Source organism: Carcharhinus amblyrhynchos, chromosome 35, assembly GCF_965287045.1.
Source record: "Carcharhinus amblyrhynchos chromosome 35, sCarAmb.v2.hapA, whole genome shotgun sequence".
Taxonomy (NCBI): Eukaryota; Metazoa; Chordata; class Chondrichthyes; order Carcharhiniformes; family Carcharhinidae; genus Carcharhinus; species Carcharhinus amblyrhynchos.
Genome location: NC_137358.1, coordinates 7505969 through 7533152, shown reverse-complemented (window position 1 = coordinate 7533152; position 27184 = coordinate 7505969). Strand labels below are relative to the sequence as shown.

The 27184-nt window shown below is 46.8% G+C and overlaps 1 protein-coding gene across 1 annotated transcript in view; it reads left to right on the top strand.

Moving 5' to 3' along the window:
* The window catches only part of pold1 (polymerase (DNA directed), delta 1, catalytic subunit), a 182736-nt gene that overhangs the window by 138929 nt on the left and 16623 nt on the right, over window positions 1-27184 (top strand). The window contains exons 22-25 of the mRNA XM_080217759.1: window positions 806-908; window positions 8841-8973; window positions 12203-12316; window positions 22310-22362. Coding sequence (XP_080073885.1) covers window positions 806-908; window positions 8841-8973; window positions 12203-12316; window positions 22310-22362 — 403 coding nt within the window. The remainder of the gene's footprint in view (window positions 1-805; window positions 909-8840; window positions 8974-12202; window positions 12317-22309; window positions 22363-27184) is intronic.

Below are 27184 nucleotides of genomic sequence, written 5' to 3'. Positions count from 1 at the left end.
TCCTGACTATTAAATACAGAACTGTCTTTAAGTACGGGATTTATTTCTTTGCACCCTGCTCTGCCATGCCGCAGTCTGCGGGGAAAGGTCACGTTCAAGTAATAATTAGTCTGCAATTACCTGACAATCTATGCCAGATGAAGTCTTTTTTCATGTGCAGACAGATTCTTGCAGATATAACCTCATCTTCAAAAACTTGGCAAGCGGACTTTGCCAAGTCATCCTGTGTGTTTGGCATTATTCCTAATTTGAAAAGAATAAGTCCTTATTTCAGTATCACCATTGATTGAGTTATTGGCCAGAATTTTACTGTCCAGGCCGCCAGGGGAATCAGAGTGAGTGAGGGGTGCACCGTGGAAAGGTCTGTTCACCTCGGGCAGGATTTCCGGACAAGCGAGGCTGTAAGATCCCATCCGTCATCTCAGGACTTTTGATTTGATTTATTATTGTCACATGTACTAACATACAGTGAAAAGTATTGTTACTTGTGCGCCATACAGACGGAGCATACCGTTCATAGAGAAGGAAAGGAGAGAGTGCAGAATGTAGTGTTACAGTCATAGCTAGGGTGTAGAGAAAGATCAGCTTAATGTGAGGTTCGTCCATTCAACAGTCTGACAGCACTGTCAATCCCACCACAGTAATGGAGTGGAGAGTGTGGGCCAGTAAGTACCAAGACCACAGATGTTTTTCAGGGAATAGCAATTAATTAAAATGCTTGAGTCGTTTGGCTGGAATTAATTTTTAAAACATAAAAACCCAATTGTGCGTGTGTTTTGATCCATTTCTGATCTGTGCCATGTAGGATGCGGAAGCGAGATGCAGGCAGTGCACCTAATCTCGGAGACAGAGTACCCTATGTGATCATCAGCGCTGCAAAAGGTGCAGCGGCCTACATGAAGTCTGAGGTACAGATGTTTCACTTTGTTAACAAAAAATTCAAGGTCTTATTTGTTGCCTATGCTTAGTTTTTTTTGGTAAATTTTAATGGCTTTCTCCTTGATGAGTTTAAAGTTTATTTATTTGTCGCAAGTAAGGCTTACATTAACACTGCAATGAAATTACTGTGAAATTCCCCTAGTCGTCATACAAAGGCACCTGTTGGGTCAATGCACCCTAACCAGCACGTCGCTCAGACAGTGGGAGGAAACTGGAGCACCCGGAGGAAACCCACGCAGACACGGGGAGAATGTGGAAACTCTGCACAGGTGGTGACCCAAGCCAGGAATCAAACCCAGATCCCTAGTGCTGTGAGGCAGCGGTGCTAACCACTGTGCCACCTAACTGCCTTAGGGTGCACTCCAACAGCGTTTGGTAGGGAATGCTGTGAATAATAAACAAGGCCTTTCAGTTCCTGAATGCCCTGACGTGCTTTCACCGAATTAAGTGTTTTTGAAGCTGCTATGGTGCAGGAAATGTGGCAGCCAATTGCAACCATCAAGATCCCACAGGCAGTAACGAGGTGATGGCCAGATAATCTGTTATACTGATGTTGACGATGAAGGAACGGTGATGTATCTCCAAGTCAGGATGTTGGAACTTTGAGCTGATTAAACAACATTGTTGCACAGTGGTAGGCACTGCTGCCTCACGGCGCTAGGAACCCGGGTTCAATTCCGGCCTCAAGTCACTGCGTGAAGTTTGCACATTCTCCCCATATATGCGTGGGTTTCCTCCGGGTGCTCCGTTTCTCCTCCCACAGTCCAAAGTTAGGTGGATTGGCCATGCCAGAATTCACCCTATTGTTAAGAGGATTGGCAGGGTAAATATGTGGGATTACGGGTATAGGGCCTGGGTGGGATTGTGGTCGGGGTGGACTTGATGGGCCGAATGGTCTCCTTCACTCTAGAGATTCTATGAAACACAAATTAACGCGGTTGTTGGAATCTGAAATAAAAAACAGAAAACGCTGGAAAATCTCAGCAGGTCAGACTGCATTGGTGGAGAAAGGATGGCGTCAACGTTTCGAGTCTGGATGACCTTCGTCTAAACCAGGAGTCTCCAAACTACAGCCTGCGGGCCACATCCGGCCCATAGCTGGCCGCATCCAGATTGGAGTTTGGAGGCCACTGATCTAGACTCAGAACATTGGCTTTTTTTCCTCTCTCCACTGATGTTGTCTGACTTGCTGAGATTTTCCAGCATCTTCTATTTTTGTTTCAGATTCCAGCATCCACTGTATTTTGTCTTTTGCCTTTTGTAAAAACTACTCAGTTCAGTAGATTTTTCTTTCGCCTTTCTAATTTTCTACCCCATTGGGGTTCATAAACACCTGCCACCGTCTGGTACCTAACACAGGTGGGTTCTTGAACAGTTAGTAGGCTGTTCAACTGTCAAGCATACTTGGTCTTCTCCTGCCCAAGTTGCCATGTGTGCCACAGTTGTCAAAAAAGGCAACAGATGTCAGCTGGTATCCTGTCTCGTTTACCCCTCTTCCTAGCGGTTGGTTGTTTCACTTGACCAGCTTCTCCAGTAGAGAAGTCTGGTTAAAAAGTCGTTCATTGAGGTGATCCTGCAATGCTCTTTGGGGTTTTTAGTTCAGCTGGGCAGCATGGTCAGTGCAGGCTTGGAGGGCCGAAGGGCTTGTTCCTGTGCTGCAGTTTTCCTTGTTCTTTGCTCCTACTAGCATCTTATGCGCTGCTCGTCAAAACAGGAATGCAGAAGACTGGACTCCACCAGCCAGACGTGCCATCTGAGATCGTGTTTTCCTGTTCCCACCTATCACCCACCCACCCTCTCCAAAAGAAGTGCCGTAGCATTTAGTGAAGGCTGGAGAAGTTGAAGTTGGTGACTCTGCCTCTGAGAGTGTTTTTGGGAACCCTCCCTCCCCATTGTGGTATCAGCCACGCAGTGCTTGGGGAAGTGAGCCTTTGAGCACTGCTTCTCTTTTTTCAGTTTTGTGAAAGTATTTCCTTATTTTCTGCACACGTTTTTAATTGATCGCTTAACTTCCTCGGCTCAAAGAGAAAGTTCAGTGGTTTTGATGTTTGTGTTGAGGTATCAGGTGTGTTTCCCAACCTACAGTAGTGCTTAGGGGGATGCCCATATCTGCAAAACCTAATAAGGCAAAGAGTCTGCAGCCTGCAAACAAACCACAAGGGAACTGTTCTTTGTTGTCCACTGCAGCAAGCTTTTACTGATTAAAAAGTAGAAAGCTTTTTTTAAAATTAATTCGGCCACTCCTTTATTAGGGGTTTTGAAGAGAAGGTATTTTACACAAGCAGGAGGGTCTGGAATCAGGGGCAGGGGTTTGAGAAGTAGGTAAGAAACTGGAGAAGAAATGAGATTTTTTTTAATACAGTGAGCAATGATGGTCTGGATGCATTGTCTGTTTAAATAAAATTCAATAGTAACTTTCAAAGTTTAGTTTATAGTTTAGTTTATTTTGTTAGTGTCACAAGTTGGCTTACATTAATACTGCAATGAAGTTACTGTGAAAATCCCTTAGTCGCCACACTCCGGCACCTTTTGGGACGCATGCAGGGAGAATGTAGCGCGGCCAATGCACCCTAACCAGCATGTCTTTCGGGCTATGGGAGGAAACTGGAGCACACGGAGGAAACCCGTGCAGACTCCACACAGACAGCGACCCAAGCCGGGAATCGAACCCACGTTCCTGGTGCTGTGAGGCAGCAGTGCTAACCACTGTGACTGTATACTCAAAACAGCTGCACGGCTGTAGAATAAAAATCAGGTCGGGGCATCGAGTAGAAAAATGGGCAGGTCATGCTGCAGCTGTACAGAACCTTAGTTAGGCCTCGTTTAGAATATTATGTTCAATTCTGGCCCCTGCCACACTACCAGAAGAGTGTGGATGCTTTGGAGAGGGTACAGAAGAGGTTTACCAGGATGTGGCTTGGTCTGGAAAGCATTAGTTATGAGGAGAGGTTGAAGAAACTCAGTTTGTTCTCACTGGAATGACGGAGGTTGAGGGGTGACCTGATAGAGTTTACAAGATTGTGAGTGGCACGGACAGAGTGGATAGTCAGGTGCTCTTTCCTAGGGTAGAAAAGTCAAGTGCTAGAGGACATCGGTTTAAGTTGCGTGGAGATGTGCGAGGCAGGTTTTTTACACAGAGGGTGGTGAATGCCTGGAACGTGCTGCCTGGGGAGGTGGTGGGAGCAGGTAACGATAGTGGCATTTAAGGGGCAACTAGACAAATACATGAATAGGATGAGGACGGATGGCTGAGGACTCTGTAATGCATACGGTTTTAGCTTAGGCAGGCATCTTGATCGGCCCAGGCTTGGAGGGCCGAAGGGCCTGTTCCCATGCTGTACTGTTCTTTGTTCTTGATAGTGGAATAGTTCCTTCGAAGAGCATGACTGACTGATTGGCCTCCTTCTGCACTGTTTGATTCAATGATGACTTTTTCATTTTGAGCACTCCCAAGGTCAGATATGGCATGGTTCAGTGCAGAGTTTCCTCTGCCCCAGTTTTGGTCTCCTTGCCTCATTCTCTGAAGAATGGCCCTACTCCCAAAGTTGCTCCACTTCCCAGTTCAAATATCTTGTCACTCCTCGATAAGCTTGCCAATTAGCTTTGTACTGAGGACCTATGCCTGGATTGAGACAACGGAAATTCCTTAATTCCTTTCACATCCAACCTTTACAGCCAAATATCTTATACAGCTGTTTAAGAATTCATACAGAAGAATTGAAAGGGAGTGCTGTGCCATATTGTTGCGACACAACTGTGTGAATTGCGCATTTCTAAGTATTTCATTTTACAGTGATGTTGGGGAGAAGGGTCAAGCAAAAAAGGTATTTGCATATTTGTGAAAAATGCGGTCGTTGTAAGTATAATTGATCAAAATGGTTTGGCTATCCTGAGCCCCTGCAATTAAAGGTTAAAAGCTCCAGCTTTAATCCAAGGTCTATGTGGAGTTGGCCACCTTCTGTTAGTAATGAGGAATGGGCAACAGATACTGGCCTAGCCAGTGACACACACACCCCATGAAAGAAAAGAGAAATGATCTAATTTGGCATTAGTTAGTAGTGGGGTTAGGGAATCCATCTAAGGATTCCCTTTTAAAGTAAAGTTTATTTATTCGTCACAAGTAACACTGCAATAAAGTTACTGTGAAATTCCCCTACTCGCCACTCTCCGGTGCCTGTTCGGGTCAGTGCACCCTAACCAGCACGTCTTTTGGACTGTGGGAGGAAACCGGGCCACCCGGAGGAAACCCACCAGGAGAATGTGCAGTCTGCGCATTGACAGTGACCCAAGCCGGGAACTGAACTGGGGTTCCCTAGAGCTGTGAGTGAAGCAGCAGTGCTAACCAAATTGCCACCCTGCCATCCCCACTGTGCCACCTTTAATTGCTATCTGGCATCTGCTGCTGGAAATTGTACACATTTGCTGAGGTGAGGCTTCAATGTGATACCCCCTGCCACTGTTAAGTTGCTAATATTCCCCAGTGGGGCGGCACAGTGGTTAGTGCTGCTGCCTCACAGCACCAGTGACCCGGGTTCGATTCTCAGCCTGGGTGACTGTCTGTACGAAGTCTGCATATTCTCCCCATGTCTGCATGGGTTTCCTCCAGGTGCTCCAGTTTCCTCCCCCAGTCCGAAAGACGTGCTGGTTAGGATGCATTTGCCATGCTAAATTGCCCCTTAGTGTCCCAAGATGTGTAAATTGAGGGATTAACCATGCTAAATTGTCCCGTAGTGTCCCAAGATGTGTAAATTGAGGGATTAACCATGCTAAATTGTCCCGTAGTGTCCCAAGATGTGTAGGTGGAGGGATTAACCGTGCTAAATTGTCCCTTGGTGTTCAAAGAAGTGTAGGTTAACGGGATTAGTGGGATAAATGTGAGAGGTTCCAGGGATAGCGCGCGGGTGGGCCTGGATGAGATGTTCTGCCAGAGTCGATGCAGGCTCGATGGGCTGATGGCCTCCTTCTGTAGCATAGGATTTCTATGATTCTAAGACAACGGGTTAAGAGAGGGCAGTGGTACTGTGGATTTGCAGCAGAGCATGAACTGACAGCATTGGGATAGAAAAGAGAGGTCCAGGCGTGTAGTTGGGAAAGACTGAGCTATCAAATCGTGCAAGATATGAGGTGTCACATCAGGTGGAAAATAAAAGCTCGTGGTGCAGAGGGTAACGTGGGCTTGGGTGGAAAACTGGATAGCTGATGGGAAACAAATTTTGACATTAATGGGGCTTTTTTTCTCAGAGGATCATGAGTCTTTGGAACACTCTTCCTGAAAAGGCAATTGAAACAGCGTCTTTGAAAGTTTTGAAGGCAGAAGGAGCTAATTGATAAGCAAGGCAATGATAGGGGGGGTAAGAGGGAGGTTACAGTTGGATCAGCTATGACCTTATTGCATGGCAGAGCAGGCTAGAAGGCTCTTGATCCTAATTTGTATGTGTGAGTAAGAATAAATTTCATGAGCCAATCCTGAAAGCAATTTAGCCCAAATTAATTTCCTCATTGCCTCTTATTTTCTTCGCTGGATTTGACTGACCGTGATGGGGCTGCATTTATTTCCCATCCACATTCGCTCTGAAAAGGTGGTTGCAATTAAAGTTTTCACTAATTTATTAGTGACACTAATTTATAGTAACACCGCAATGAAGTTACTGTGAAAATCCCCTAGTCACCACTCTCCGGACAGATATTATGGACAGATATATATTATATATGCCACTCTTATTGATGATGGACAGTCTTTGGGAAGTCACAGACTGAGTTACTCAGTGGAGGATTCCTAGCCTCTGATCTGCTCGGGTAATATTTATATGACTGATCCACTTCAGTTTAAAATTTATTTATTAGTAGACTTACATTAACACTGCAATGAAGTTACTGTGAAAATCCCCTAGTCGCCACACTCCGACACCTGTTTGGATACACTGAGGAAGAATTTAGCATGGCCCATACTCCCAACCAGTACGTGTTTTGGACTGTGGGAGGAAACCCACGTGGACCTGGGACAACGTGCAGACTCCGCACAGAGAATGACCGAGCCAGGAATCGAACCTGAGTCCCTGGCTCTGTGAGACAGCAGTGCTAACCACTGCACCACCGTGCCATCCTTGCAACGCAGTGCGGCACTTCTCCTTGAGCTGGTGCAGTCCCTGTGTTGATTTCCCTTCACAGTGGTGTTGTGCATAGGATTCAAAGATATTGACTCAGTGCTGATTGTACAACAGCCATGTATGACCACGTCAGGGGGCATCTGCAACTTCAAGGGGAACTTGGAGGTGATATTATCCCCATGATGTTGCAGTTCTTGATCTCAGTGGTAGAAGTAGCAAATATTGAAGTAACCTTGGTGAACTGCTGCAGTGTTTCCTGTAGCTTGTACATAATGCACCTGTGGAGTACTGTTGATTACTGGGCTCAGTGAAGGTGCACTTTAGCTCTAGTTCTGTTTTGGACAATGTCCAACTTCTTGAGTCTTGGTGTTTTGCACCAAAAGTGTTGATTATTCCATTGCATTCCTGACTTGTACATGGTGAAGAGGCCCTTAGGAGACCAGGAGTGAGCTAATTATCACCGATTACGTCAGCCCACCTTGCTTCTTTCAAAAGATATCTGCAAACTTACTGCCGTTGTGGATCGTCTTCTCTGCAAAGCCTGTCTGTTGAAACCCTTGAATGAAGGGGCTCTGAGCGTCCTAACGTGGTTCCATTCATCGCAACAGAGAACCAAGTTTCAATCCGTTCCAGGGACGACTAATCTCCCTGACAGCTTGACACTGGCCAAATGCCATTGAAAGCATGTTTTATGGCTCCGTGCAGAGTTATTGATGGCGCTGAAGCCCAAGGATCCCTCCCATCCCAACTCCAATAATGAAAATAAGGCAGTTCTGTCGGCAGAGTCTTTTCTTAGAATCCTACAGTGCAGAAGGAGGCCATTTGGCCCATTGAGTCTCTCAATCCCACCCAGGCACTATCCTCACAACCCCATGCATTTACCCTAGCTTGTACCACCTGACACTAAGCAGCAATTTAGCAGGGCCAGTTCGCCTAACCCGCACACCTTTGGACTGTGGGAGGAAACCAGAGTACTTGGAGGAAACCCATGCAGACGCGGGGAGAATGTGCAAACTCCACACTGTGGAGATGCCGGCGTTGGACTGGGTTAAGCACAGTAAGACATCTCACAACACCAGGTTAAAGTCCAACAGGTTGGACTTTAACCTGGTGTTGTGAGACATCTTACTGTGCAGACTCCACACAAATAGTGACCCAAGCTGAGAATTGAACCCGGGCCCTTGGTGCTATGAGGCATCAGTGCTAACCATTCTGCCACCGTGCCGCCCACTATCTCACTTTAGGTTGCCCAGCTCAAACACTTTGCTCTGATTCAGTAAGAATGAAACCATCTGTGTTCATCTTTTGATTCTACCCTTGTCCTCCTTTTTTCAAAGGGGCCAACATGATTAAGGAAGGAATACAGGGATACGGTCCCAGTCAGGGCAGAAGGTTTTTTTTTTAAGTTTAGTTAGGGCATCATGATCGGCACGGGCTTGGAGCGCCGAAGGGCCTGTTCTCGTGCTGTATTTTGTTCTTAAATGCGATCAGTTGATAGCTTTGTAGTCATTCTTTCTTCATATCTCTTGGAAAGTGGCAATAGGGTATTTCAATTAGACAACACAACTTAGCTAGATACTCTTGCAGTGAGCACCTATGCATGCACCATGTTTTTTTCTTTGAAAGTCCTCCTTAAGTTGGGGTGCAGATTAATTTGTGCTCCCTCCACTGTTTCGTTGACTGGGTACTTAAGAATGGTTGAGTCAAGCCATATAAAACTTCGTTAAACTTTCCACTGTCGACGTTTCTTTCCAATTTTTTAATGTCTTTGTTCTCCATCCCACCCCCTTCAAGGATCCAATCTATGTTCTGGAAAACAACATTCCAATTGATACGCAATATTATCTGGAGCAGCAACTTGCAAAACCACTCCTGAGAATCTTCGAACCCATCCTGGGAGAGGCCAAGGCGGAAGCTGTACTCCTAAGTGAGTAAACCTGCACCTCAAAGCCTGAAACTAATTGCACTAAGGAATTGTATCTTTCTGGCATGGAATTATTCAGAATTAAGGGACATCTATTCCATTAGTCATTAGAAGTAAAACGTCAATGTATTTCAATGGTATAGTCATGAATCTCTTTAAAGTTTATTTATTCATCACAATTAGGTTTACATTAACACTGCAATGAAGTTTCCATGAAAATCCCCCTGGTCGCCACAGTCTGGCACCTGTTCTGGGACACTGAGGGAGAATTTATAGCATGGCCAACGCACCTAACCAGCACGGTCTTTCAGACTGAGGGAGGGAACTGGGGAAACCCACGCACACGCAGGGAGAACGTGCAGACTCCACACAGTGACCCAAGCTGGGAATCGAACCTGAGTCCCAGGCGCTGTGAGGCTGCACTGCTAACCACTGTGCCACTCCATGCACATATCCATAAATTTGATTACTAATTCTGATCTGTTCTCTATAATTGCTGCCTTCCACACATTTCTCTTGTGCTTCATTAGGTCATTCAATGAGCAAAAGGTGGGACATGGGAGATGGTAGTATTGCCATTGGACTAGTAACCCAAAAGCTTACTCCGGGGTGGGTGGGTGATGGGGGGGGTGGGGTGGGGGGGGGGGGGGGGTGGGAGGTGGGGGGGGTCGGTCGGTATCTGTTCAGTTCCCACCAGGGCACTTGAATTCATAATTTGGGGCAGCACGGTGGCACAGTGGATAGCACTGCTACTTCATATCACCAGGGACCCAGGTTCAATTCTGGCCTTGGGTGACTGTCTTTGTGGAGTTTACACATTCTCCCCGTGTCTGCGTGGGATTGTTCTGGGTACTCCGGTTTCCTCCCGCAGTCCGAAGATGTGCAGATTAGGTTGGTTGGCTGTAATAAATTGCCCAGTAATGTCCAGAGGTGTGTTGGTTAGGGGGATTAGCAGGGTAAATATGTGGGGTTAAGGGGATAGGGGCTGGATGGGGTTTTTGTCAGTGCAGGCTCGGTGGGCTGAATGGCCTCCTTCTGCACTGTAGAGATTCAATGATTCTGGTTGCAGTCACGCGCAAATTTGTTGTCATCCTGCTTATCTTGGATGACATCCAATGAGAAATTGGCTGTTCCACATTCTCTTCCCCCTCTGAAAGGAAGAAAAACTATTTGTTTTAAGACAGTAAGTGTTTTGTGGTCGTTCAGATTGTAGCTGACTCCGGTGCTCCTCCCATCATTTGTGAATCCAGACATTAAATATTAATGAGCTTACACATGTCGGAAAGACGTGCTGGTTAGGTACCTTGGTCTTTCACATACAACCTGCTCCAGGGCAAAAAGAAAACAGCCAACTTTGCCACTTTTGATCATCATCCACAATATGAGATGAAAGTGACTGTATGTGAATCCTAGGTGAGGACAGGTCAAACCCCCAGGTGAAAAGCTTTTATGTTTAAAGTTTATTTATTAGTCAGAAGTAGGTTACATTAACACTGCAGTGAAGTTAATGTGAAAATCCCCTAGTTGCCACACGCCTGCGCCTGTTCGGGTACATTTGAGGGAGAAATTAGCATGGCCAATCCACCCAACCTATATGCCTTTTGGACTGGTGGGGTGGGGGGTGGAGGGGGTGGTGGGGAATTGAGGGGGTGGGGGGTGGTGGGGTATTGGGGGGGTGGTGGGGGGGAGGGGGTGGGGGGGGGGTGGTGGGGGGGAGGGGGTGGGGGGGGGGTGGTGGGGGGGAGGGGGTGGGGGGGGGGTGGTGGGGGGGAGGGGGTGGGGGTGGGGGGTGGTGGGGGCAGGGGGTGGGGGGTGGTGGGGTATTGGGGGTGGTGGTGGGGGGGAGGGGGTGGGGGTGGGGGGTGGTGGGGGCAGGGGGTGGGGGGTGGTGGGGTATTGGGGGTGGTGGTGGGGGGGAGGGGGTGGGGGGTGGTGGGGTATTGGGGGTGGTGGTGGGGGGAGGGGGTGGGGGGTGGTGGGGTATTGGGGGGGTTGGGGGGGAGGGGGTGGGGGGTGGTGGGGTATTGGGGGGGTGGTGGGGGGGAGGGGGTGCGGGGGGGTGGTGGGGGGGAGTGGGGTGGGGGGTTGGGGGGGAAAGGGGAGGGGGGTGTGGGGGGTTGGGGGGGAAAGGGGAGGGGGGTGTGGGGGGGGAGGAAGGGAGAGGGGGGTGGGGGGAGGGGTTGGGGTGGGGAGGGAGGGGAGGAGGGGTTGGGGTGGGGAGGGAGGGGGGAAGGGGTTCGGGGGATGGGGGGAGGGGGTGGGGGAAGGGGTTCGGGGGGAGGGGGTGGGGGAAGGGGTTCGGGGGGTGGGGGTGGGAGGGGGTGGGGGAAGGGGTTCGGGGGGGCGGGAGGGGGTGGGGGAAGGTGTTCGGGGGGGGTGGGGGTGGGAGGGGGTGGGGGAAGGGGTTTGGGGGGGTGGGGGTGGGAGGGGGTGGGGGAAGGGGTTTGGGGGGGGTGGGGGTGGGAGGGAGTGGGAGGGGATGGGGGAAGGGGTTCGGGGGGTGGGAGGGGGTGGGGGAAGGGGTTCGGGGGGGTGGGGGTGGGAGGGGGTTGAGGTGGGGGGGTGGGAGAGGGGGAGTTGGGGTTGGGGGAGGGGGGATTGGGGTGGGGGGGAGGGGGGGTGGGGCAGGGGGCTGGGGGGGAGGGGAGGGGGGTTGTTGTGTGTGGGGTGGGGGAGACTGGAGCACCCAGTGGAAATGTGGGGAGAACATGCAAACTCCGCACAGACAATGACCCAAGCTGGGAACGGAACGGAACGGAACCGAACCAAACCAGGGTCCCTGGCACTGTGAGGCAGTAGTGCTAACCACTGTGTCACCTCTTTACAACCTCTCCTCAGAAGAAAATCCCTCCCTATTGGGAATCAACCTGGGTAGGATTGTGGTCAATGCCGACTCAGTGGGCCGAGTGGCCTCCTCGGATTCTATGAACCTTCTCTGAACTGCCCCCCAATGCCAGTGTATCATTCCGTAGATAAGGCGTGGTCCAACTCATCTCTTGCATAATTTCAGTAAGGCTTCCCTATTTTTATAGGCCATTCTCTTTGAGAGGAAGGCTAATATTCTGTTTATCTTCCCAATTACTAGTGAACATGCACCCTGGCTTTTTGTGTTGTATGCAGAATGACCCTAAATCCTCCCGGTGCTGCAGTTCCCTTTCTCCACTTAAATAATATTCAATTTCTTTGTCCTTCCTACCAAAGTGTGAGTTATAATAAATTTTTATTTGTTTAGAGGGCGAACATACAAGATGCAAGACTGTGCTGACGTCAAAAGTGGGTGGACTCATGGCCTTTGCAAAGAAAAGAAGCACGTGCATCGGGTGCAAAGCTGTGCTGAATGACGATGGTGAGGGAACATCTGGATTAATAAGTGCTTTCAAAGTAAGAACTTGCTAGTGAGTTGAGTGTCTCTCAGACCTGTTAAATCTAACTGAGATGATGGCCCAAGTGTCCCTTTGCTCTTGGAGGACATTGGGGAAAGAATATGTGGAGGTTGCTTCCTCTATTGGAAATGAATTAGAAGGTACAGTATGAATTAAAGTTAAAAGTTTATTAGTCAGAAGAAAGGCTTACATTAACGCTGCAATGAAGTTAATGTGAAATTCCCCTAGTTGCGACCCTCTGTCGTCTGTTTGGGTACACTGTACCCTAACCAGCACCTCTTTCAGACTGTGGGAAAAAACCGGAGCATCTGAAGGAAAGCCATGCAGACACGGAGAGAAAATGCAAACTGCACGCAGAGAGTGACCCAAGCCTGGAATCGAACCAGGTCTCTGGCGCTGTGAGGCAGCAGTACTAACCACTGTGCCACCGTGCCGCTCATCTTTTTGGAAGGTGTGGTGATATGTTGGTGTAGTATGAGCGCCCTAATCTTCTAGAAGAGATCACTTCTGCACAAGCGTGGCGTTGGGTGATAGTGTAGGGAGAACGTCCCAATCCTTCAGCATCCACTGACTGCCTTGTATCTTTAGTTGGATCTCTTGTGAACTTAGCTTGTGAGAAACTTGCCCCACTCACCTGATGACGAAGGAGCAGCGCTCCGAAAGTTCGTGCTCCCAAATAAACCCATTGGACTTTAACTGGGTGTTGTGAAACTTCTTACTGTGCCCACATAAGAACATAAGAAATAGGAGCAGGAGTAGGCTATCTAGCCATTCAATAAGATCATGGCTGATCTGAAGTGGATCAGTTCCACTTTCCCGCTTTCTCCCCATAACCCTTAATTCCCTTGTCTATCAGAAACCTATCTACCTGTGACTTAAATATATTCAGCGAGGTAGCGTCCATCATCCCCATTCTTCTGCCTTTTCCCCATAACCCCTGATCCCCTTATTAATCCAGAACCTATCTATCTCTGTCTTAAAGACACTCAATGATCTGGCCTCCACAGCCTTCTGCGGCAAAGAGTTCCACAGATTCATCACTTTGTGGCTCAAGAAATTCCTTCTCATCTCTGTTTTAAAGGCCCAGTTGACCCTTTCTGTTCTCCTATGACAATCCTGCCATCCGAGAAATCGGACACTGCGGGTGGGATTTTCCACCCGCTCATTCCCCAAAACCGAAAATTCCCACCTGAGGTCAACGGATCTTTTAACGGTCTGCCAGATTTCCTGTCCTGCCTGCAACAATTCCTGTGGTGGGTGGAATGGGAAGATTTCACTTGGTGTTTCTTCAGAATGATGACGTCATTGCTGACTGGTACTTTACCATGACTGTGTGACCAATACTGAGCCTTTCAGACCTCTCTCCAGTGCCTTCCTTACTTGTGCTGGCACCACTTACAAATTAACACTCAACTCAAATGCTGTGTCCCTGCATTTCTATTTCTCTCCGGGCCGCAATGAGAAAAAATACTCCATAGGAAACCCAACATGCAGCAGATAACACCTATCCAAATTTAACTTCAAGGCAGCATTCTCCAATTAATATATTTGAGAATTGGAGATGTTTTATTTCACTTTTAGAAATCAGAGGCCCCACCAGATGTTGTCGCTACGGGAATAATTGAAATTAATTGGGACCCGGGTTCGATTCCTGGCTCGGGTCACTGTCTATGCGGAGTCTGCAGGTTCTCCGCATGTCTGCTCCGATTTCTCCTCCAGGTGCTCCGTTTTCCTCCCTCGGTTTGAAAGATGTGCAGGTTAGGGTGCATTGGCCGTGGTAAATTCACCCTCAAGTGTACCCGAACAAGTGCCAGAATGTGGCGACTGGGGGATTTTTGCAGTAACTTCCTTGCAGTGTGACTGTAACTTGTGACCAGTAAATAAACTTCAAAAAACTTTAATGGCGAGTGTAGTGAATGACCAGAAGCAGGGGAGAGGTGGAATATGCACACCACAGCAAGGAAAGCAAAAAATAAGTCAGTGGCCGGGATTTTACAGCTTCACTTATCCCAAAACCGTAAAACCTCGGCCGAGGTGAATGGACCTTTCCATTGTCTGTCCACGCCCACTCTGATTCCCAAAGCGGCCAGGTAAAATTCTGGCAAATGAGTTTTCCCGGCTCTGTCTCCTTCTACGGCTAGTTATGGATTAGCTGCCAGATGAAGATGTAAAAGCAAGTTGCCTGGCCCTGTCTCATGCAGTTGTAAAATGCATGCGGCAGTAGGCAGGATAAGCACGTATGATGTGGCCACTGGCGATCTTCCTCAAGAAGACCAACTACTTTGATGACTGGACCATGGAAGGAGAAAAATCATCCCTGCCCTGGTTTCCGAGACCTGGACGATTGTACGTATCAAACAGCCCATCCGTGGTCACCCATTAGTACCCCTCCAAGCAGGTGCACTCAGCTGCTACCACAAAGCAGTGAACTAAAGTTCACGCTTTTTGTGATGTTGTCTAAAGGTGAAGTTGGTCCTTTTCATATACCCCCCAAGCATACTAATTTGAAAATGTTTATGTGCATGCTTTGGACAAAGGCAGGATTGAGCTTGAGAGTGCTGTTCACCTCTCTCCAAAATGGGCGCACAGCAGTAGAATCATAGAAACATTACGGTGCAGAAAGAGGCCATTTGGCCCATCGAGTCTGCATCGACCACAATCAAACCCATGCCCTATCCCCATATCCCAACATACTTACCCGCTAATCCCTTTAACCTATGCATCTCGGGACACTAAGGGTCAATTTAGCATGGCCAGTCAAGCTAACCCGTACATCTTTGGGACTGTGGGAGGAAACTGGAGCACTTGGAGGAAACCCATGCAGATATAGGGAGAATGTGCAAACTCCACAGAGGCAGTGACCCAAGCCGGGAATTGAACCCGGGGTCCCTGGAGCTGTGAAGCTGCAGTGCTAATTACTGTGCCACTGTGCTGCCCCTCACAGAGTTTACTGTCACATCTGAAGAATTGCCACTCAAGTGAGTGACGAGAGGCTGCTGCCCATTGAACTGATCTTTGTGCAAGAGTTGGTGCCATCAGAAACAGAGGGCGATAAGTGAATAACAGTTTTAGTAAAATTGTGAAGGCGTACTCTTGCAACTATCAGTTTCCGCAACCCACCTCCCGACCAAACTTGCCCCCTGAGCAGTCAGTCTGGAGTTTCCCTTATTCAAGAATAGATTGCTTACAACCCAGAGCCTCCTTCGGCCTCCTTCTCATTTCCCGTGGTCAGAGTAGAGACCTAACCAGTTCCTCATTCTTTTCCAGTATCACTTAGCCTCTTCCTGACACCACATCATAGGATTGCAAATACAAAGGGGGGGGGGGAGGGGGTTTCTTTTTCTAAAAAAAACTATACACGTCAATCATACACTCTGTGGGATGCCACGGACTCTGCTGTGCTTACTGATGTTTTAGTAAGTTTGATTCGAATCACGTTAGTTATGGCCCCCATTGGTCCAACTGCATAACGTTGGGAATTTTCACCCAGGTTTCTTTTAAAATTCTCTGCACCGCCTTTCTTTCTTCCTTCTTCCCTTTCTTTTACCTTCTCCTATTTATCTGATTTGATTTGATTTATTATTGTCGCATGTATTAGCATACAGTGAAAAGTTTTGTTTCTTAAGTGCTATACAGACAAAGCATACCCTCCATAGAGAAGTGAAAGAGAGAGTGCAAAATGTAGTGTTACAGTCATAGCTAGCGTGTAGAAAAAGATCAACTTAATGCAAGGTAGGTCCATTCAAATAGATGAGGGCAGAAGGAAAGAAACTGTTCTAGAGTTGGTTGGTACGTGACCTCAAACTTTTGTGTCTTTTTCCTGACGGAAGAAGGTAGAAGAGAGAATGTCTGGGGTGTGTGGGGCCCTTGATTATGCTGGCAGCTTTTCTGAGGCAGCAGGAAGTGTAGACAGAGTCAGTGAATGGGAGGCTGCTATGCGTGATGGATTGGGCTATATTCATGACTCTTTGTAGTTTCTTGCAATCTTGGGCAGGGCAGGAGCAATACCAAGCTGTGATACAACCAAAAAGAATGCTTTCTATGGTGCATCTGTAAGAGTTGGTGAGAGTCGCAGCCGACATGCCACATTTCCTTAGTCTTCTGAAAAAGTAGAGAAGTGAGAACCAGGATGGTTGTTGGTGATCTGGACATCTAAAAACTTGAAGCTGTTGACCTTTCTACTTCGTCCCCATTGATGTAGACTGGGGCATGTTCTCCACTACGCTTCCTAAAGTCGATGACTATTTCCTCCGTTTTGTTGATGTTGTGGGTGAAATTATTGTCGTTGCACCAGTTCACCAGATTTTCTATCTCATTCCTGTACTCTGTCTCATCATTGTTTGAGATCCTGAATGCCCTCTTCTGATTTTTAAAGTTCTTCTTTCATTTGCTACCCATGATCCAAGTTACCTTTCCACCTCTCCAAGATGAGCATGCACCCCAAGTTGGTATGACTCCCAAGCTAGTTGTGTAGAATTTGTATTTATGCATCCATATGCTGTCGCCCATTTGCATTGTTACTGTTTGCCATAGATCCTTGAATCTATTTCCCAGCAGTAACAGTGCACTGGATGGGGTAGAAACTTAAGGCAGTGCTTGCTCTCTGGGATCACAATCTCAGGTTAAGGGGTTTGTCACGTAGGGCTGGGTGAGGAGAGATTCCTTATCTCAAGACTGAATCTTTGAAATTTGCCAGGCTCCATAGTGGGCTGCAGGCGCCGAGTCATTGAGTATGTCTGAGCCTGAGGGATGTAGGTTAATGGGTATGAAGAGAATTGAGGGAAATGGGGATAGGATGGGAAACTGGAGTTTCTTTTTCAATTTTTTTACTCCATTCTCAAAGCCAGTGCTCAGAGTGCACCAGACAGACTCTATTCCTAGCTTGCTCCAAAAAATCAAATTCAAATTCCAATTGAATCCAATTCATGGTCTCCACAAGAGAGACAAACAGGATCCAAGTTGACAAGATAAGGCATTGTACCCCATCTTGGGCTTGATCCGAAACTACTACTTGGCCAAAAGGCTGAGAAGCAATAGAAGTTCAGCCATAGTGATCGGCGCAACTAGTGGGCCGAAGGGCCTGTTTGTGCTGTAGTGTTCTATGTTCTGTAGTCTCCTTGAGCAAGTGCAAGGGCCTGCTTACTCTACTCTCCTATTTCTTATGTCTCTTAGTCATTTATTTTTCACCCCAATCTTTTCTTGCTGGAGCGACAGTTCCATAAATCCTGGAACCCCGCCCAAGTAATGTTTTAATTTGTCTAGACCTGCTTGGAAAAGACTGAGGTTAAACGTTCCCTCATCTGATGTCCATGTTTATGCCCTGAATCGTAATTAAGCCATTGATTAGTGATTGGGCCAGCACAGTGGTCAGCACTGCTGTCTCATAGCATCAGGGACCCGGGTTCAATTCCCGACTTGGGTCATGGTCTGTGTGGAGTTTGCACGTTCTCCCCGTGTCTGCGTGGGTTTCCTCTGAATGCTTCGGTTTCCTCCTGTAGTCTGAAAGTTGTGCTGGTTAGGTGCATTGACCCAAACAAGCGCTGTAGTGTGGTGACTAGTGAAATTTCACAGTAACTTCATTGCAATGTAAATGTAAGTCTTACTTGTGACTAATAAATAAACTTTTAAGCTTGGAAATACTACCTGATTAAGATCAACTTTTAAAATGTAATGAATGACGTAGTACCAAATTTCTGCATTGTCACATTGGATTAGACTATACAATACACTAGCTTCAGCTATGAATTCATTTGCTTGGGGCAAATGGGATCAAAGGTTATGGGGTGAAAGTAGGATTAGGCTAATGAGTTGGACAATCATTGAGTCATAGAGGTTACGGCATCGAAACAGGCCATTTGGCCTAACTTGTCCATGCTGCTCTTTTTTTTAAATCCCTAAACTAATCCCAATTGTCCACGTTTGGCCATATCCCTCTATACCAGTCTTATCCATATAACTGTCTAAATGCTTTTTACAAGACAAAATTGTACTACCCTCTACTACTAGCTTGTTCCAGACACTCACCACCCTCTGTGTGAAAAAATTGCCCCTCTGGACACTTTTGTATCTCTCCCCTCTCACCTTAAACCTATGCCCTTTAGTTTTAGACTCTCCTACCTTTAGGAAAAGATAGTGACTAGCTGATCTGTGCCCCTCGTTCAGCCATGATCGTGATGAATGGCGGAGCAGGCTCGAAGAGCCAAATGACCTCTTCCTGCTCCTATATTCTATGTTTCCATGTGAACGTTACCCATGTCCAAAACAGCAGGAAGTCATTGTTGTACCTATTTTATTGAAAGGGTCTTTTTTTTTTAATGAGGGATCTTGGTGCTTAGTGTGGAAGCCCAATCAGGGCAGCTGTCATTCTTCAAGAGCATTGGCCCCTGGCAGCTAAAGGCAGAATGATGAAAATCAGATATATCTTCAGTTCAGCGTGTTCAGTACAGAGGCTGACACTAAAAGCCAGTCTCCAAATTGGCATTTACAAAGAACAGTACAGCACAGGAACAGGCCCTTCGGCCCTCCAACCCTGTGCCAATCGTGTTGTCCTTTCTAGACCAGCCGCCTTTATCCCTCTATTTCCTGTCTGTTCATATGTCTATCCAGATAAGTCTTAAATGTCACTAGCGTGTCTGCCTCAAACACCTCACTTGGCAGTGCATTCCAGGCTCCCACCACCCTCTGTGTAAAAAAAACTTCCCCCGTGCTCTCCACTGAACCTTCCCCCCCACTTACCTTGAACTTGCATCCCCTTGTAATTGTCATTTTTGCCCTGGGAGAAAGCTTCCAATTGTTCACCCTATCTATACCCCTCATAATTTTATAAACTTCTATCAGGTTGCCCCCTCAGTCTCCGTCTTTCCATGGAAAACAATCCTAGTTTATTCAATCTCTCCTCATAGCTAATAACCCTCCATACCAGGCAACACCCTGGTAAACCTTTTATGCACTCTCTCCAAAGCCTTCATGTCCTTCTGAGAGTGTGGCGACCAGAATTGGACACAGTATGATCTTAATCTTTCTCTTCAAACACATGGGTTTGCTTTGTTAAAAAAACAACAACCTTTAAGCCCAGCTCAATCCTGCAAACAGCGACCAGGATTCCTGTGCGATCACTGATGAATGGGCAGATCAGTGAATGTTGGTTGAGGACAGGGTTTAGGTGAGCTGAACTGTGATGCCCATTGTAGCTGAGTAGCCAGCTGATGCTGTTAATGCTTGCCGATAATTTTTATATTAATTTGTGGGACCTGGGCATCACTGGCTGGGCCAGTATTTGTTGCCCATCCTTAGTCACCCTTGAACTGAGTGTCTCGCTCAGCCATTTCAGAGGGCAGTTAAGAGTCAACCACATTGCTGTGGCTCTGGGGTCACATGTAGGTCAGACCGGGTAAGGACGGCAGATTTCCTTCCCTAAAGGGACATTGGTGAACCAGATGGGTTTTTGCAACAATTGACAATGGTTTCATGGTCATCAGTAGATTCTTAATTCCAGATATTAATTATAATCCATATTAATTATAATTCTCACTAGAGTGAGGGGGGTGAAGAGGTGTCAGTCGAGCTGTAGCTGAGCAAAAATACCTGTATGATCAGAAAGGGAAACAAAGACTGAACTGGGCCAAATGGCCTACTCCTGCTCTTACCTTCTATGTCCCTCTGTGAACATATTAACCATGATTGCAGCTCCAACAACCAATACATTTGACACAATTATTAAGGCTACAAGAGCAGGTCAGAGAATGGAGTTTATTTATTAAGTAGTGCCACAAGTAGGCTTACATTAACACTACAATGAAGTTACTGTGAAAATCTCCAAGTCACCACACTCTGGCACCCGTTTGGGTGTACTGAGGGAGAATTTAGCATGGCCAATGCAGCTAACCTGCATGTCTTTCAGTCTGTGGGAGGAAACCCATGCAGCCATGGGGGGAATGTGCAAACTCCGCACGGACAGTGACCCAAGACTGGAGTTGAACGTGGATCCCTGGCGCTGTGACGCAGCAGTGCTAATCACTGTGTCACCGTGCCGCCCAGTGGAGATTCTGTGGCGGTGAGCCACCTGATTCCCCAAAGTTTTTCCACCATCTACAAGAAACAAATTAGGAATTGGTGGATTACTCTCCACTTCACTGAAAGATTGCAGCTCTAACAACCGATACATTTGATGCAGTCTAGCTCAGTGGTTGATGAACATCCCAATCACCGCCTTGCACATCCACTGGCTCCAGCATTAGCATGCTGTGGCTGCACTGTGTACTATATAAGGTGCACTGCAGCAGCTCGTAAAGAGGATTCCTGAATCCTTGACGTTCACCAATGTGTAGGATGAACAGCATATGCACCTGCACACCACCACTTGCAAGTTCCCCTCCAAGCTGCACACTATACTGACTTGGAAAGGCATCACTGCTGTTCCTTCATTGCTGGGTAAAAATCCTAGAACTGCCTACCTGATAGCGCTTTGGGTCTAACTACACTACACAGCAATACAAAAAGTGCGACTTACAAAGGCAATTAGGGATGGGCAATAAATGCTGACGTGCCAGGTGCCACATTCCATGAGTGAAAAGAAAGGAGTTGAAAACAAACATCAGTTTGTTTGAAAGAGGCAACAATAAGTTAATATTTGGGTGACTAACATCATCCAGCTAACTTAGCTTTCCTCTCTTTGATGCTGATGCAGTGTGCATTTCATTTTAAGATCTTAAAGAATCATAGTTCTGTCTGTGCGGAGTTTCACATTCTCCCTTGTCTGCCAGAGTTCCAGCCAGATGCTCCAGCTTCCTCCTACATTCCAAAAATGCACAGGTTAGGTGGATTGGCCATGCTAAATTGCCCCTTTGTATCCAAAGATGTGCAGGTTAGGTGGATTGGCCATGCTAGATTGCCCCTTAGTGTCAGAAGATGTGCAGGTTAGATGGATTGGCCGTGCTAAATTACCCGTTAGTGTCCAAAAATGTGCAGGTTAGGTAGATTAGCCATAGTAAGTTGCTCCTTAGTACCTAAAGGTGTGCAGGTTAGGGGGAATTGGCCTGCTAAATTGCTGTTAGTATCCAAAGATGTGTAGGTTAAGTGGATTAGCCATGCTAATTTGCCCCTTAGTGTCCAAAGATGTGCAGGATAGGTAGATTAGCCATACCAAATTACCACTTAGAGTCCAAAGATATGCCGGTTGGGTGGATAAACCAGGGTAAAAGAGTGGAGTTATGGGGATAGGTCAGGTTATGGGGCCTGGATAAGATATTCTTCAAGAGAATTGGTGCAGACTTGATGACCAACTGGCCTCTTCTGCACAGTCGGATTCTACGATTGCTGTATATGAGGTACATAAGGTCTGCATTACCTAAACTGTGCCAGAGATGTCTCCTGTCCTTTCTCTGTTTACTGTTCCTTTTCCAACGCTGATCCAATTTCTCCTCAAACAATAAAGGGAAAATACTGCAATTTGTTGTAAACCTGAGTTAAAAATAGGAAATGCTATTAAAACTGAGTGGATCAGGCAATATTAGTGGAGAGTGAAAGAGTTAACATTTCTGGCCAATGGCCCTTTGTCAGAATTTAAAAATATATTTAATTCTCTACTCACATAAAGGGTAGTCGTGATCTGGAACTTTCTGTTCCCCAGTAAGCTGTAGAGGATGGGTGTCAGTTGAAAAATCTAGGTAATAGATTTTATTGTTAGACAAATGGTATTAAGGATTGCAGAACAAGCTGTATATAGGTGGAACTCAGAAACAGATCAGTCATGCTCTAATTGAGTACGTGAACGGGTTTACAGGATTGAATGGCCTTGTTCCTATTCACAGCTGTTGTTTGTGGTAAAGCACTGTTCGTCCTAATCACAGTGTTCATGCAGGGTTCAAGCCCTTATAACATCTCTCTTCATAATTGTACACCTTGTCTGGAAGGACCTTTCAAAACTAATCCAATCTGAACCTCTGCTTTTCCCTCAGGTGCTGTTTGCAGTTACTGTAAGTCTCGCCAGTCAGAGCTGTACCAGAAGGAGGTATGATTAAAAAGAAAATAATCTTTATAGTTTGTGTTTGGGTCAAAAATTATGTGCTTTGTAGAATCTCTGATATTGTCTTCTTGTCTGGGCACCATACTTCAGGAAGGATGTCAAGCTCTTAAACAAGATGCAAAAAGTACTTTGTTGTCTATCAATTAGACATTTCAACTAGTATATTGTAACTATTTTACCAAGAAACCCTTTCTTGTATGGTGCACAGAGGGCAGAGAGTCGACTCGCAATTATATTTAAATAATCTTCGTCTTTATTACAATACCTTTGGTTCCCAACCTCGACAAAACACCTTCATTAAATGAAACGCCTTTCACTTCAAATAAACACTGCTTTAGTGCATTTATCTGAGACCTGAATACTACCAGTGAGGTTGAACTGGCCAGGGTCGCTCCACTGGGTAAGGATCAAGGTCTTAGGTTTTCCATGTGGCGAAAGTTGGCCTTGGGTCTCCACCGATTGGATCCTTGCTACGTCTCAGCTGCCGACACCGAGTCTTTGCTGGCGGGTTCTTAACATTCCCCTCTATCCTCCTTTTGGCGCCGTTCCAGAAAGTTCCCTGGCACCCAGCCAGTGACATTACAGAGTCCAAATTTGGAAGATGCCTGGAGTACCTGTGGATGTGTGTTCCCAGGTGCACAGAGTGCATGTAGCTCCTTCATATATGGAAATGCAGCATGTCTAGTAAGCGTCCATAATGTTCTCCTTATTTTGTCAGAGGCAAAACCTCAGGCCGTAGCCCACAGGAAACTGTTGGGGCTTGCTCTTCTTGTCTTGATTGTGTCCGTTCAACTTGGCTTGTCCTAATTCCCATCAGACTTGGCTGTTGGCCCCTTGGCCATAATTTACTAAAATGGTACCAGGGATCAGGCGTCAGAAGAAGCAGGGGTTGATCCTTTTTACAACAGAAAAGGTTACATGAAGATTCGATTGTGGTATTCAAAGTTAAGAATGATCATAAGTATGGTTGCAGCTGCTTCCAGAGGCTCAGCATTTCTTGCCCATCCTTATCGTCCTGGAGAGGGTGGTGATGAGCTGCCTTGAACTGCTGCAGTCCACGTTTTGTAGGAACGCCCATAGCAGTGCAGTTCGGTAGGGAGTTCCAGGACTATGAATGATAGTGAAGGAACGGCGGTATAGTCCCAATTCAGGCTGGCATGTGATTTGGAGTGGGATTTGCAGGTGGCATCCTTCCCATGCATCTGCTGCACTTGTCCTTCCAACTAGTAGAGGTCATGGATTTGGAAGAAGCCAGGCCAATTGCTGCAGTGCACCTTGTAGATGGCACACAGTGCACCTTGTAGGTGGCGCGCCGAGCATCTTGTAGATGGTGCAGACTGCTGCTACTGTGCGTTGGTGGGGGAGGGAATGAAGGTGGTAGATGGGGTGCCAATCAAAAGGCTTCTTTGTCCTGGTTGGTGTCAAGCTTATTTTTGAAGCTGCACCCGTCCAGGCAAGTGGAGAGTGTTCTATTACATTCTGACTTGTGCATTGTAAATTCTGGACAGGCTTTGGGGAGTTTTCTCCACAGAATCCTCAGCCTCTGACTTGCTCTTGTAGCTGCAATATTTATATGGCTAATCCAGTAGTCAATGGTGACCTCCCCCGGAAGGTTGAAAGTGAGGGACTTCAGCAATAATTGTGCCATTAAAGGTCATTGCCTGGCACTTGTGTGGCGCAAATATTACTTGCTACTTAATCAGCCAAACCTCAATATTGTCCAGGTTCTGCTGCGTATCGATGTGGACTGCTTCAGACCTCAGGAGTCGCAGATAATGCTGAACATTGTGCAGTCATCAGCGAACATCCCCTTCTGACCTTACAATGGAAGGAAGGTCATTGATGAAATCACTGAGAGTGGTTGGGCCTAGGACACTACCCTGAGGAGCTCCTGAATCAATGTCTTCCAGACTGAGATGACTGATCTATAACAAGCACAACCATCTTTTTTTTTCCCTCTAACTATGATTTCAACCAGTGGAGAGTTTTCACTCAATTCTTGTTGACTTCAGTCTTGAGGGCTCCTTGATGCCACACTGCTGCCTTATGTCAAGGGCAGTTACTATCATCTCAGCTCTTGAGTTTATTTCTTTTGTTTGGGTCGTAGTGAAGTCAGGAGCTGAGTGGACCTGACGGAACCCAGACTGAGCATCATCGAGCAGGTTACTGCTTAGTTAAGTGCTGCTTGATAGCCTGTCACAGGCACTTCCCATCAATTTGATGATCGAGTGCGGACGGATGGACCAGTAATGGGCAGGGTTGAACGGTCCTGCTTTTTGCATACGGGGAATAGTTTTTTGATTTGATTTGTTTTATTATTGTCACATGTATTAGCAGACAGTGAAAACTATTGTTTCTTGCTATACAGACGGAGCATACCATTCATAGTGAAGGAAAGGGGAACTGCCGAATGTAGTGTTACAGTCACAGTTAGGGTGTAGAGAAAGATCAACTTAGTGTGAGGTAAGTCCATTCAAAAGTCTGATGGCAGCAGCAAAAGAAGCTGTTCTTGAGTTGGTTGGTACGTGACCTCAGACTTTTGCATCTTTTTCCCAATGGAAGAAGGTGAAAGAGAGAATGTCCGGGGTGCGTGGGGTCTTTGATTATGCTGGCTGCTTTGCTGAGGCAGCAGGAAGTGTAGACAGAGTCAATGGAGGGGAGGATGGTTTGTGGTTGGATTGGGCTACATTCACAACTTTTTGTAGTTTCTTGTGGTCTTGGGCAGAGCAGGAGCCCTACAAAGCTGTGATACAACCAGAAAGAATGCTTTCTATGATGCATCTGTAAAAGTTGGTCAGTGTCATAGCTGACATGCCAAATTTCCTTAGTCTTCTGAGAAAGTAGAAAGCTGGGCAATTTTTCACCTTGCTGGGTGAATGCCAGTGTTGTAGCTGTACTGGAACTGCATGGCTAGGCGTGCTGCTAGCTTTGGAGCACAAGTCTTCAGTACTATTGCTGGTATGTTGTCAGGGCCCATAGCCTCTGCAGTGCCTTCAGCCTTGATAACACATGGAGTGAATTGAGATCGCTGAAGACTGACATCTGTGAGGCTGGGGCCCTCCAGATGAGGCCAAAATGGATTGTGCACCTAGCACTGACAGCAGAAGGTGGCTGCAAATACTTCAGCCTTAGCTTTGGCACTGATTCACTGGCCTTTCCAATCGTTGAGGATTGTTGAGCCTTCTCTTCCAGTTAGTTGTTAAATTGTCCACGACTATTCATGGCTGAATATGGCAGGGCTGCAGAGCTGAGATTGGACCCGCTGGTTGTGGAATCACTTGAGTGTGCTACTTCTGTAGTTTGGCACACAAGTAGTCTTGTGTTGTAACTTCAAAGTTGACACCTCATTTTTAGGTGTTCTTGATGCTGCTCCTGGCATTTCCTCCTGCACTCTTCATTGAACCAGGGTTTATCTTTCAGCTTGGTGGTAGTGGCAGATATGCTGTGGGACTTGCTGTGAGGTTGCCGATTGTAGTTCTGGGCACTTTCTGCTGAACGCCTACAGCACCTTTATGGATGCCCAGTTTGAGTTGCTACATTTGTTTGATAACTATCTCACTTAGCACGGTGCCACACAACATAACGGAGAGCGGCATGGTGGCACAGTGGTTAGCACTGCTGCCTCACTTCATCATGGATCCAGATTCAATTCCAGCCTTGGGTCACTGTCTGTGTGGCGTTTGCCCGTTCTGCCCGTGTCTGCGTGGGTTTCCTCCCACAGCCCAAACATGTGCAGGATAGGTGGATTGGCCATGCTAAATTGCCCGTTATTGTCCCGCGTTGTGTAGGTTAGGTGAATTGGCCACGGTAAATTGTCTCTTAGTGTCACAGGACATGTGGTTTAGGGAATTAGCAGGGTAAATGCATGGGGTTATGGGGAAAGGGCCTGGGTGGGAAGCTCTGTCAGACAGTCCAGATGTTCTGCTTTCCTCCCAGAGTAAAGTCTCACAACACCCGTTAAAGTCCAACAGGTTTATTTGGTAGCAAAAGCCACTAGCTTTAGGAGCACTTGCTTCTTCAGATGAGTGGGAGTTCTATGCACAAACAGGGCATATAAAGACACATCATTCCTCCCACAGTCCAGAGATATGTGGGTTAGGTTGATTGGCCATGTTAAATTGTCCCTTGTGTCAGGACTGCTGATGAAGGAGCAGCGCTGTGAAAGCTAGTGATATCAAATAAACCTGTTGGACTCTAATCTGATGCTGTGAGACTTCTACTCAGGGGATTAGCAGGGTAAATAAAGGTTATGGGAATGGAGCCTGGTGGGAATGTAATCAGTTCAGACTCGATGGGCCGAATGCCCTCCTTCTGTACGGTAGGGATTCTGTGAAATCAGTGTGAAGATGGGACTTTGTATCCACAAGGACTGTGCAGTGGTCACTCCTACAAATACTGTCATGGACAATTGTGTTTTCAATGGCTACGTTGATGAGAATGAGGTCAAGTTTTTTTTCTCTCTTGTTGGTTCCCTCACCATCTGTTGCAGACCCAATCTAACACCTATACCCTTTGGGGACTCGGTCAATAGTGCTGCTACTGAGACACTCCTGGTGATGGACTTTAAAATGCATTATATTTCCTCAGTAATTCATCTAAGTTGTGTTCAGTATGGTGGAATAACCCGATACATTTACCCTGCTAATTCCCCTGACACTAGGGTCAATTTAACTTGGCTAGTCAACCTGACCTGCACATCTTTGGACTCTGGGAGGAAACTGGAGTACCCGGAGGAAACCCTCTCAGACATGGGGAGAATGTGCAAACTCCACACAGTATAAATTCTGAATCCCAGATTTTTCTTTTA